Source organism: Rhagoletis pomonella, unplaced genomic scaffold (assembly GCF_013731165.1).
Source record: "Rhagoletis pomonella isolate Grant_MI unplaced genomic scaffold, Rhpom_1.0 Rhpom_scaffold_00348, whole genome shotgun sequence".
Lineage (NCBI taxonomy): Eukaryota > Metazoa > Arthropoda > Insecta > Diptera > Tephritidae > Rhagoletis > Rhagoletis pomonella.
The window spans coordinates 1-13,617 of NW_023458902.1; the positions used below are offsets into that span (position 1 = coordinate 1).

The 13,617-nt window shown below is 36.8% G+C and overlaps 1 protein-coding gene and 1 pseudogene across 1 annotated transcript; one reads left to right on the plus strand and one right to left on the minus strand.

Annotated features, from left to right (window-relative positions):
• Nucleotides 1-7: 7 nt before the first annotated feature.
• LOC118750665 lies at nucleotides 8-4,751 on the minus strand (the record flags this gene model as incomplete). Its single annotated transcript, XM_036485398.1, is given in 5 exon segments — nucleotides 8-19; nucleotides 85-252; nucleotides 539-672; nucleotides 2,465-2,646; nucleotides 3,705-4,751. Coding segments are annotated over 5 exon segments (1,281 nt in total), but the record flags the coding sequence as incomplete, so codon positions are not given.
• Nucleotides 4,752-7,526: 2,775 nt separating this feature from the next.
• LOC118750668 lies at nucleotides 7,527-10,428 on the plus strand (annotated as a pseudogene).
• The last annotated feature ends 3,189 nt before the right edge of the window (nucleotides 10,429-13,617 follow it).

Below are 13,617 nucleotides of genomic sequence, written 5' to 3' on the forward strand. Positions count from 1 at the left end.
AGTGTTTACGCGTTTCTTGCTACAAATGTAAAGAATATAGTAAAAAACAGATAACTCCATTTAATATTTTCAAATATCGCTTACAGTCAGAATGCGTATGCGTCGATAATAGACACTGAAGAGCGAAGCCAAATCTCCAAGAAATCGAATGATAGTGTGAACGGCACATATCCCTTTTTCTATCCGTTCCAAACAGTTTTCAATTAAGTTCGGAAATGCAAATATATAGCTAAACACTAGTTGCCATTCTTCCTAGAATAGAAAATTCTCGTTTTTTTTTACAGTTTCTTTCGATTGATGTTAGATTGCTATTCTGTGCACTTGACAAATAATCCAGCTCTATTTTCAAACATTTTCGCATTAAACTATGCCGCTAAGACTTCGTCTGTATTTTACTAAATTTGTTGTGCATTTTTAAAGCGCCTAAAATTAAATTTTTTTGCAGCATAGTTTTAGTCGTAGTTCTTTTGACAAATAGTCAAAATTAAGAACCTGTCAAGTGTACAGAATTCGCGGTAAATGTAAAGAAGCCATTTACTTCTTCGTCAAGTAAAGTCCAATCAATATTATCCAGGGAGGGCAGGTCTCCATAGTCACCGTTTTCCACTTTTTCATCAAATCGCCGAAGCAATGATTCAAGCCGCGCGGAGTTATACAAAATAAATGCAGCGCCTGTTAAATGAAAGCATTAACGTTCATTTAGTTTGCTGCAGTATAAATAAATATTATGTACATATATCCCCTACTAACGAAAGTTCCCGAAATTTTAACGAAATCTTTAGGAGTAACGCAAATGGGAATTTCAAAGAAAATCTTATAAAAATAAACTTTCTGTACGATTTCTTAAAAAAAAAAATGTGAAAGATATCTTCACGGCGCACATAGGAGTAGTTATGCAGAAAAATCGGTCTAAAGTCAGATTTACCAATTGTTGCAAAAGTCCAGCAAAAGATACTATTCCTAAAGCTAAATACCTGATCTACTGAATGATGGCCATGAAAACTCCCTCCGCTGCTTTCCATTTGACATATGTAAACCTGAAAATAGTCAATGTTGTGATAGTTTTTTTTTCTCCACGCTTTCAGTCGTTCTACCTGTTTCTGACTGAAGACTTTTTTCAAAAAAACACCTTTTGAACATGGACGAATAGGGCCATTTCTATCACTTAAGACTAAATTTATGTAAACTGCTTGTAATATGCCCTCTTTTAGAAAATTCAAAATTAGTTATTTTGGTTGAATATTTTTAAAAATTGGTATTTTTGTTTACTTATCAAGGTTTGTTAAAGTTTTGTTCCTTGCAATATATGTAAATACAGTTATCTTTGAGCAATTAAAGAAAAATAATTTGCTCGCATGTGCTCTATTTTGATTTTTGAAGGACGCAACACGTTGAGCCGTAAAATTGTAATTTTGGATTTCATTTACAGAAATGTTCAATGTTTAGTTGTAAGATTAATCGCATTAACAGGTATAAGTTTGTCCTTTAATTTGGTAAAAGTTACGTAACTATTGAATACCATTCGTCAAAGATCCATGAAAAACCCCGATCCATCGCTAGTTTTTTTTTTTTCTTCATCTGACTTAACAACTTAAAAATATAAGAAAACGAATTCCGAATACCCTTTAATTATAAATCTGGCCAATTGTCTCCAATCGGCTTCGGCGAGAACGATTATGTCCTTAAAACAATTTACCGAATTCTTTTTTATTTTTAAGTTATTTATTTAATTGAATTTGAAAAAGCATCATAACTTCAGTAACGAAAATTTTTGCACAATTCGCAGTTATTCGCAATCAAGAGTCGGTCTATAAGGACGAAGTGCATATCCGAACTCGTCGATAAATATGTATGTTCTAGTAGGAAAGGAATTGCGTTCTTGTCTTTTTCTGAAAAAGTTTTTTGTGGACTTATGGTAACTGAATATAACTAAATTTTTGACGATAATGATCCTAAGATAAGTGTAATTAGTAATTTGTATTCTATAAATCCCTTATTATGGTTAATTTTCATGATTTATTTAATTACTGCGTAGAAAAACACATAAAATAACTTTAACCGGTTTTACTATGCAAATACTCCTCTGTGGGCGCAGCATTACTTTACCGATTTTCTTTTGAAATTTCGTAACCACTGAGTTCAATGAATACCATTAATTTCTTCATGATACAATGATCGTAACTAAGCCATAGTAGTGTGGAACCACCCTTGAGGTAACACCTTTCCGATAAAAACAAAACAATATCGAAAACGTCCAAACTTATCCAGTGGCATACATAAAAAATTGAAAACCTTCCTCCTTTTTTGGAGTCGGTTAAAAACACTAATAAATCTGGTATTTTTTGAAATGGGACTTTGGTATATGAACGTTTGAGAGAGCCAAGTAACGAAATATCTAAAGTTTCAAATAGTGTCTTTCGCACTGATTAGGACACGATATGTATGCATGCACATTTTTATGTACCTTTTGTGCTTCCTTTTCCACTTCGAATTATTTGTACTGGACTTGAAAAACGTACTTCCATTAAGTCAACAGTGACTGCCGCTGCACCTAAGCGCGTCAATAACGCGTTAAACCTTGAATCGTCTTTTACCCGAACACCATATTTGTGCATAGCCATTAAACACATATCATTCGAACGACAACTGTAAAATAGAATATACATCATGGGCATATATATAGGCATACATATCGCACACCCTCTTCAAAAGAGGCACAACTTAAAATATAGTTATTTATGTAGATTTTTTGCATAAATCATTTCGCAGGATTTAATAATAATAAATTGGCGCTTACACATATTTTAGTGCTTGGCCGAGCTTCTCCTCCGATTTGTAGCGTGCGCTTTGATGTTGTCACACAAAGGGGAGAGACCTACTGTTTTACGCAGACTGCGAACGGCGATTGTATTTTTATGAGAATCTGTTTTTCATGTCAGAAATACAATCGGAGGTCTGCCATTAGTTGCGTTTTTTTACTCATTTCCAGTAAAATCCAGTAAAAGTTTTTACGAATTTTCATGTTTTGGCGTTTTCGTACGCAAAAACTTGCAAAGTAGGGGAAATTGAGAGAGCGAAAAATGACAGCTGAAGTTGCAAGTTTTTACTGGATTTTACTGGATAAATTTTTACTTGTAAGAATTTGCCAGTACGAAAAACAGCTGATCGCATGTTGCTGGATGAAATTTAAACTAATAAGGAAACTTTTCGTGGCTTTTTATTGTTGAATTTCACACAATAAACCTATTTAAATACAAAATATATTGTTTTATAAGGAATTTGCTGCGAATAAACAACCAATTTATCAGCTGTTCATGAAACTTGCAAATTATTACTGGAAAAGCGTTCGCGTACTTTTTTGCAAATGTTTTCTATGAGAGCGAATTCTTAGAAATAAAGTTACTGGAGAGTTACTGGCAAGTTACTGGATAATTTGTAAAAAAACACAACTATTGCCTGCCGAGGGGTGACCGCTGTTAAGAAAAAACCTTTTGAAACCAGACCCTGCGGAGTGGAAGCGCGCACTGCTTACCACTACACCACAGCGGCCGCCAATCCGTCTCCAATTAATGCAAGTTTTTTTCTTTATGATTATATTTTCTAACTAGAAAATTACTCTTTTACCTCTTTTTGAGTTGTACCTATTTTGAGGAAGGTATGCGATATGTATATATGTATGTATGTGTATGTAAATGATAGTATACCTTAGGTACTCACTGGTTTTCAATTTGGTCATTTTTCCGGTAAGCGGATCAATGACTAAACCACTACGTATTGTTGCGTATCTCAACTTACTAGGGGGAATAACCGTTGGATGTGGCAATGGTTTGCCAGCAGTACTTGTTACAGTCAATTGCAAAACAGATGGACCATTACCTTTTTTGGCATCGATACCGTCCTCTTCTGTTACCACAGTCCACTGGGAGTATTCTAAAACTCTGCGCAAAATTGCTTCTAAAAGTTTTGCACGATAAAACGATAGTTCTTTAACTTCCTCTTCTGGTTGTTTAGTAGAGCTTATCAATACACAAAGGTTAGGATCCTTTTTTAGGTTGCCATATCTTCGTGTATGAGTTTTTTCTTTTAACACTTCTCGAAGCAGCATTCCCATTGCTACACGCCGCTGTAGAAACAAGAAACAACGCTCTTTATCAATACGTATTCGTTCAATTGGAAATTCCCAGCATGCAGCCGCATTCAGAAACTTTTGTTTTGCTGCATTAGAAGTATCTTCCTCCCCCTCCGTAAACATTGCAAATGCAACTTCACGAATCTTGTAGCCTGTTTCCTTACAACAGTTCTTCCATAAATCTAGACTACAGGGAAAGCTGAATTCGCCATGGGGTTCCAATTTTTCTCTATGTACACGAATGAAACTGAATACATTTTTCGGTAGGTCTGCTGCAGGAAATAGAATCGGTTTTTCAAGTAAATATGAGCACAAAGCTGTGACTATTGATGATGTTGGATTAAACATTTCCTTTTCCATAGTTTTGTTTTGACTCCTCGTTCTGAACGTCAAAAATAAATCGACTCACAGGGATTTGAATAGAGATGGAACACAATAAATGGCACTACCGATAGCATCGATTGTTTCCAATTATCCCAATATCGATTGTCTGTTAACTTGCGTTGGAATAAAGGTTGACAATTGAGAATGTATCACCGACCGTCTTCACGTGCAGGAAAGTCTCGTTCGCGTGACGACGCATGCGATATCCCGCACGTGTAGACCGATAAAAATACGATGCAAAACTTTGACTATGCAAAAGCCTTTGGACCTTATGAATAAAAACTAAGCAATTGCTTCTTAAAATTTCAAACCTTTTACTCGACGTATTCAAATAAATTTAAGTAAACGGTCTGAAATTTTAAGAAGAAGCAATTGCTTAGTTTTTATTCATAAGGCCCATTATCATATCGTCGCCTGGGTAAAAGATTGTCGTAAACGTCATACGTACGTGCGTAATACCATGTCCCCACCGAAGCTTACCGTGTAGTTATGGCTATTGAGTTGGTTATCCCGATAACCCACTTGATTTAGCGTAGTTTCGCCATATAAAAATGACAGCACTTAACCATTTCACTGAGATGGTTAAAAGCTAACCAACTCGAAACCACGTCGAAAGTCTGATACAACCCTGTGTTTGCCCGCCATCTGTGGGTCATTAGCGTTAAAATGTGAAGAATTCGTTCCCTACCAGTGTTTGGACTCGACTAAAATCAATTAGATTTACTCCGATTTTTGAAAAAATTTGAAATCTTCTCCTCTACTCCGCTTGACTTCAAATCTATTCCGTTTTTTTCATTCATGCTAAGCCCCTCTTGGTGCCGTTTTTTGAGTGTTCACCACCGGTTTCAGTTAAAAAATTGAAAGTCTTCCGCCATGAACCAAATACCTTTAATATAGTTAGAGCATTTCCAGAAAATAATCACAATCATTTTGAACGTAATAAATTTTGAACATACTACATGTGAATATATGTACTTACGCAAGGGTCAGGTAGAGTCGACATTCTGTAGAAATAGAAGGCCTGTTGGAGTGCTTCGTTAAGCGCTCCTTCATTAAATTAAGGAGCAAGTCAAAAATATTTTTCTCCATCCTAATTGTCCTTTTAAATTCCTCCGGAAAGCAAAAATTGTTTGCGAAAAATCCATGAGTGTTGCGATTTCTCAACACCGGTCGTACCCAATATTTTCGACGGCCATATAATGCCTTAAGGCATTCACCGGCTTTGACCAACAGAAGGACCATAACGATCGCTTTTCAACTTTTGAGCTCTCCATTTTATATTTAATAAATATTACTTTCAATTTAAGAATAACACAACGCTATACAAACAGCTGATTTTCTTATGTGCGTCAAGGTGTTTATCTGGCTCCTTTTTTTGTCTGATACGGCAACGCAATCATATGCGTTGACGCGAAATGTTTATCTGGCGGAGCCTTAAGTTAACGGTCCACAGCTGACAACAACAATTGCGTACAAAGAAGTCGCCGCGTGTAAATGAAACGAGAAAGCGAATGTGAAAAATCGCGTCGATTAAAGTTTCCGTGTATAAACACAGTCTTACAATAGAAACATCGATTGTTCATCCACGGTGCAGCGAACATTCTATCATTCTTGCTTTTTCCCATGACATCCTCAATTAGCATGATGCAATAATACAGGTGTTATCAGTTGGCAACTTCTCGCTCTAATTCCGCCATATTGACTGCCTTAGGTGAGACAGTGTTACTTCTTTAACAATTCTTTGCCTAATAATATAGTTGAATATTTTTTTTTATTTTTGCTCAGTATACACACTTTTTTTCTTAAAAAGGTATTTTATCTTATTTTATTTCATTGCGAATATACTATAAAAAAGCAAATTTTGTTTAGGAAACAATGTGAAATTTAATATATTTTCCCCAAATGGGGCTTAATTTCTTCCCGTTTTTCTTCTCGTTCTACTGAGCTAAGGCAGTGTCAAATCGAGCTGTCACAATTGATACCACCTTGTATTATTGCATCATGCTCAATTAGTGAAAGCCGTATTAACTTTTCCTTGAGTTAGTCCCCTTTCAGACACGTCAAGTCTTGAAAGCAATTTTTATCGCATTATCTTTTGTGTGTTCTCTTTGCTTCCACACGCGTCAAGTTTTATTGAATTCAAGTCCATGGATCTTTAAATGGGAAGCAGCGAAAAGATCAAAAGAGAACAAGAAAACTTGAAACGAATTGACGGTGCGGAGGTATCTGTACTCTTCCCCTCTCTTCCCACCTCCTTCACCAACGAACGAGCAGACTTGAAAGCAAGACTTGACGTGTCTGAAAGGGGACTTACGGAGAATAAAGTAGCTGTTAAGGTGCGGTTAAACGTGACAACGCAAGCGCTTTTTATACGCGTTTTGCTGTCAAAATGCGAAATTGAAAGTCTACTTTTTCGTGTAAGCAGCCAGAACGTCCTTTTTGCAGATTTTCAGAAATCCATTTCGGAAATAAAAATTGCAAGGTGTAACTGCAACTGAAACTATGCAAATACCTTTCGAGAAATAATTTCAACTTGCTCTAGCAATTTTAATTTTTGCTGCAAGTGCTGTCAAACCAATCAAGTGTCGCCGTGTGATGCGTTTTTTGGCGACTTTATATAAAATTATAAAAATGTTGAATAAAATATGTGTAATTTATTAATTCTACTGATTTTTCAACTGTTTTTAATAGTAGTTTTTAGGTTAGAGCATTTTTATTTTTTCACAACCATAACCTAAATTCACAGCCATAAATCCGATTTTCTCGAGTATCGGGATTTTCGAGTTATGCCAGTATTGAAGTAAATGAGCGCTATATTCATTTCCACGACATTCATATTGGATATATTTGTGTAATGCTTAAAAAAGTTTTTAACTCGTCGATACTTTTTAGTATTCGCGATCTTAACTCGGTACTGGACAAAAAGTATCGAGTTCTCGAAGCTACTCAGTACTCTTGAAAAGTATCGATATTCTGTACTCGGTACTGGTATCGGTCTATCACTACAAAGCTCTTGTATTCTATCATTCGTAGGGTTGAACACACCTCTTGTGTACTATAAATATTTTTCAATCGATACAAGTGAAAATTTTAACTAATTTTGCAATCTCTTAGCGAAGAAAGTTTTTATTTTTGAGCTGAGTTCTTTTAAAATAAAGTGAAAGTGTGTAATAAATGCATAAGTATAAGTAAATTTATCAGAATTGATTTGGTTATATTTATGAAAGTAGGGTCCAAATCACTTTCTGAACCTCTTTTTACTGGTATATCACGCAAATATTTCAATTCATGGGTGCATTTACGAGCAGACAGAATGGTGCTGTGGAAGAAGCTGAGCAACGCAATTCAACTCATGCATACAAGTATCCTCCGCGATCAGGTAATTTTTTCGGCAGTCACTTTATTATGGGCGGAGAGCGCTTTGACACGCCCCAACCAGAATCGTACCTATTTGGCGAAAATGCCGACTTGAATTTTCTGGGCTGCCGACCAACCGCATTTCCGTATCCACCTCCACAAGCCAGTGAACCAACAAAAACTCTTAAAAGTCTAGTAAATATACGCAAGGAATCAGTCCGTTTTGTTCGAGTTTCCCCAGAAAAACACGAAATATCATCTTCAAATTCCAACATAGATAACATTGACGGCCATGCAACCACCAACGAACTAGGTGGAAGTGGAGATGGCAATGGGCAACACGCACCGTGTTTATACAATATTGAGTTTACTTTTGATTCGGATGCGAAATGCGCCATTACGATTTATTATTTTTGTACCGAAGAAGTGAGTCCCAGCGGTGTGACTCTTGTGCCACGAGATGGCTTAACTTCCGAAACGTATCACTATGAAAAAGGCATAAATCAGTTCTTCTCTCAGACGGGTCACGTTTTCAATCCCCAATTAATTCCTGAAGATGATTTTATCTACAACCCTACGAAGGAACAGTACCCAGTTGCTATTCATTGTGTCGTGGAGGAAGGTAACGAAGACTGCCGCCAGTCGCATACAACAATATGTGTTATTGATCATCATCCAGAAACTAACAGCTACGTCTTGCGTGCTCTTAAACAAAAAATTTTTGTCGATGGCCTCTGCTATCTTCTGCAAGAAATCTATGGGATCGAAAACAAGGTATGTCAATAAAGAGATAGTTTAATATTTGATTTGTTTCCAAATTCTTTTTCAATGCTTGCATATGTATGTTTTTCTATTTTACTGTACATATATAGGCAGTCAACAAAAGCTCAATCGATGAAGAAATCGACGATCATGGCAGTGAATGCGTTATTTGTATGAGTGAAACCCGTGACACACTCATATTACCCTGTAGACATCTGTGTTTGTGTAATTCGTGCGCAGATTCTCTACGATACCAGGCAAATAATTGCCCTATTTGTCGTGCCCCTTTTCGGGCACTTTTACAAATCCGAGCCGTGCAAAAAGGCGTAAGTTCTCATACAATTCATCAAAATACACCCACGTCTGCCCCAGGTGAACCAGCCCCATGCGATCAACACATACCGCCGGGCTACATTCCAGTATCACTAATAGAAGCACTCAATGGACCTCCACAATTTGTAGGACGACCGCGAACAAATGATAGCGACATGATTGACGGTGTTACTCATACCGCAGCATTGGCGGCAGATAACCATAAGGCCACCTCACCACTAAAGCCAAATCAACGGCGATCCAAAATAAAAAAGAACGCCTCAACTTCAACTAATACAAGTGAAGTGGGCACCATTACTGGTACTAACAACGTAAATAGTCAAGCGCTCTCTGTTGTAGAAGTAACAAATGAAGTTAATGTGAACAACACAACATCTTCTGGAACTGCTGCAGGGCATGTGGGGGTTGTTAACAAAAAATCGCTGCCAACAGACAAATTAGAAAAACAAACGAAATCAAACCATTCACAAGATAAGTTGCAAATTATTAATGAGCGCCACAGTTTGAAGGTGCCCAAGGTGAAACGTGCTTCAAATACGAACAGTGCAAATTCTACATCATCACAAAATGATATGGAAGAGGATGACAGTGAAAATGAGAAGCTATCACCGCTACTTTCTCCGAATAGTAAACAAAAAATAAATACATCACGAAACAAGGAAGTGGTCATCACCAATGGCAGTGATAACGAGGCCGAAGAAGGTTTGGAAATGAAAACTACTGTATCGTTGAAAAAAAAATAAACGCCCAGATTTGAGTGGGAGCACTGACAACACATCTTGTGGTAATATTGAGACCACAGCCGTCAATGCTGACGACTCTGATTACTATACACCCGAAGACACGCAGAATTCTATTTTAAGTCCCCTATGTCCAGAACGTGAACGACCTAAGAGCGGAGACAAGTTGGGCAGCCTGAAGGGGAATGCTGGTAGTTTTAAAGGGGCCAACAGTTTAGTAAAAAAGAATTTACATAAGAAGTCAACATCAGTGGGCAATATAGTTGGACCAGGAAGCAACCCCGGCAGCGTAGGAATACCCAACAATGTAGTAGGGGAAATGAAATGCAATGTCAGTTCTCTACCAGGTGAGTATCTGTCTATGTTGCAGTTAGTTTTGTAGAACTGATGTTTGTCCTCGCTTGATAAAGACATGTTGGACAATCCAATAAGCGGGAATGCAGCGTCTACCCGCAGTTCTAGTGACAGCTATTCGTCAAGTTCATCGACTAAACAACTACTAAGTTCGAATGCGGCAACTGCGGCAGCAAATATTATAGTGGATGACAAGACAGCTCTGCATAATGCAGTTAATGTTTAAGTCGAAATACATATAAGATAAATATATACAAATTTCATGGAGTGACGAGTGAAAAGCATATGAATTGACATTATACAAATATTTACATAAATATGTATTCAGATATACATACATATAAATACATAAATTAATGTGGAGATGGATCCGGCTTGGCGTATTTTATTATAAGGCAATTTTTCAGGTTAAAATTTTAAAACACCGATTGCGTTGTTCACTCTTTTAATAATAAATGCCAATGATCATGTTTACCCGCCGGATTCATAATTTAATTTGCAGTTTATCGTGAGCTTTCGACTTTATTTCCACTGTTTTTTTTTATTTTATTTTTTTATTTGCTTTGAGAGCTGAAATGGATGCAGCATATTTGAGTAGTCCACTTGCAAAGTGCGCTATGTATATTTGGTTCGATTTTTGTTTTTTGGTGGGTAACGTACGAGTAATTAATACTGGTATATGCATATTCAACTAATGACAAACCATTTCCATTTCTAAACTCCAAACGTAGCGTTTTTGTACCTTTTATATACCGCACGATCCTCTTTAGGGCTTGCCAGTGTTGCTCAGGTGGGTTTTGTTGAAACCTGCCCATATATCCAACAGCAAAGCAAATATCGGGTCGTACACATAGCATTATATACATGAGGCTACCCAAAAGCTCTCTGTATGGTTTTTTCCAAAGAACTTGTGTCTTCTCTAGAAATCAAATGCATATTTTCCTCCATTAGACTTTTCACTGGGTTGCACTCTGACATTCCAAAAGTTTTTCAATGTTTGCTTGTTGAGATAGTTGCACACCATTTTTTGAATTTTCAATTTTCATACTCAAGAAATATCTTAATGGACCACAATCTGACATCTCAAACCTCTTTGTTAATTCTTTTTTAAGGTCGTCTATTGTAGATAACTTATTTCCAGCAATAAGTAGGTCGCCAGCATATAGCACAAGTATTAGTAAGTCACCAAGCTTGCCCTTTTTTGTGTAAAGGCAATAGTCGTGCTTGGAACGGCTAAAGCCCAACTTCAAAATTAAATTCCTGGTTCCAACATCTGGGGGCGTGTTTGAGACAGTAAATAGACTTTATAAGTTTGCAAGCTTTTCCTTTGTCATCACTAATAACCCCTTCTGGCAGGGACATGTATATTTCTTCTTTGAGAAATATTCCATAAATATCCTTAAAATTTTCAGGAACATCTAGGGGAAAATTTGATGCAATATCGGCAGTACAACTGGTGAAGAAATCAAGAAGCTTACCGGGAAGGTTTCGCCTTCTTTGGCCACGGCATCCGGTAGCTCATTACCAATACTATCCGCAAAGCAATCCTCGCCTTCTTCACTTGCGTTACTATTCTTATCATCCGGTGCATTGACATCGTTATCATGATTTCGATTTTCTTTCTCACTTTCGCTCACGACAACAACATCACTATCATCATTGTTATGATTTTGAGTTTCGGCACCACTATCCCCTTGTTGCTCGTGAGTTATAATAATTGAAACAGGATCTTCCGCAGGAACTAGCTTTTTAAACGGAAAACAATTTTCGTCGGACTTGATATCCCGTGATGTGAGGACTCTTTGTTTTACAACATCCCATAGTCTGTACCCATTTGGAGTATAACCGATCATTACCGCTTTTTGACTTTTTGCATCAAGCTTCTTTCTTTTTTGACTTGGTATCCAGGCCATAGCTTTACCACCAAAGACATGTATTCTCGACATATCAGGGGAGCTCACGTTGAGTAGCATTTTAGGTGTAAAGTTGCTACGTAGCAAAATTCGTGTTGTTAAAAAATAAATTATTATTTACCAAATAATCGCTAGCCCCAGAATCTAACCTAAAAATTAGCTTTGATTCGTGTTTCTTTTTGAAACCATTTTCAACCATAAAGCAAACATTTTGGTCACCTCTTCTGCCTTTTGAATCTGCAGACTGGGCTTTTCCCTGTCGACAATCTTTGGCTTTGTGTCCGAACTTCTGACAGCGTTGGCATTTTCCTTTGAAATTTATATTTCTCTTGAAATTATTTTTATTATAAAACGCAGTATTTTCACGGCATTCTCCAATACCCATATCATTTAGTTTTGTCTCTTCTGCGATTACACGTACCTTCGTAATATTATAATCTAGTTTACCATCTAGATTTTGAAGAGCAGTAACAAGAGGGTCAAATTTCTCCGGGTAAGGTAAATAAAAAATTGAGCGTTTCTTCCATCACAGCTCCAGATAATTTGAGATTTCGAACCAATCCTTCAAACGGTGGCACTGACTCATCCTCTCGCTTACGTAGCGTTGAGAGCTGCTTACTTACCAAGAGCTGACTTCTTTGCAAACGATTCATTGAGACTACTTCACATTGCTTTTGCTGATTTCTTTTCCCTGATATAACTCAGACAATCATAGTGGACAAACGCAACCAGGTGCTCCATGGCTTTTTTTATCCTTTTTAAGGAATTCAGCCTTAGCCTCCTCTCCAAATGGTGGATCGTCCGTTAAAACCTCCCCCAAATTAAGAGAATCCAGATGAATTTTGACTCGGAACTACCGATCGTCAAATTCAGCTCATCGGAATTGAAGAATTCCCAAATAATATAACCAATGGAAAAAGTTTTATTTGATGTTAGCAGTTTAAAGTTTCGAATTGAAGTGAAGAAAACTTCATAAAGTGAAACAAAATTCTATTACATTAGGACAACGATTGCTTGTTTTTACAAACACATAAAAGGTTGAACAAAAGCAAAGTAAAACTCAACAGAATTATACGACAAAAACGCTATCACATTCATTTAATTAGATGAGATTAACTGCCTTTTTTATTTTGTTTGTAATTTAAATATGAAAGTCTAAGTTTTTATCCATGTAAAAATCACACAATGAATATTGTAAATCATGAAATCAATTCGGACCTCCGCTAATATATAATCGGTATGCATGTGCATATGTTAATACATTAATTTACCTATTTGCTTCTTATTTTTGTTATTCAGAGCTATTCCTTTCTTCAATATCATTTGTATTTGTAGCCTCTAAGTCTACACCACCAGCTTCATTCGACATCGAAATATCTGGCTCATTGCCTGCGTTCCCAGGTTGCTGGGGGGTATTATTGCTCTCTTCGGGATTAAGAATACGTTCACGATTCCGCAACGAGTGAATGCATGCCAGTAGTCGAATCATGAACGCCGCTGGTACAGTGATGGTATCCTTAGTTTGCTCAAGCATTATTGCATTGCGTTTCATGAGCTAAATACCGAACAATTTTGCATTAGCGTATGTCATGTATTTTCGATTTTCAAAATATTCGTAATTGTGTGTTTACTTACATCTTCAGCC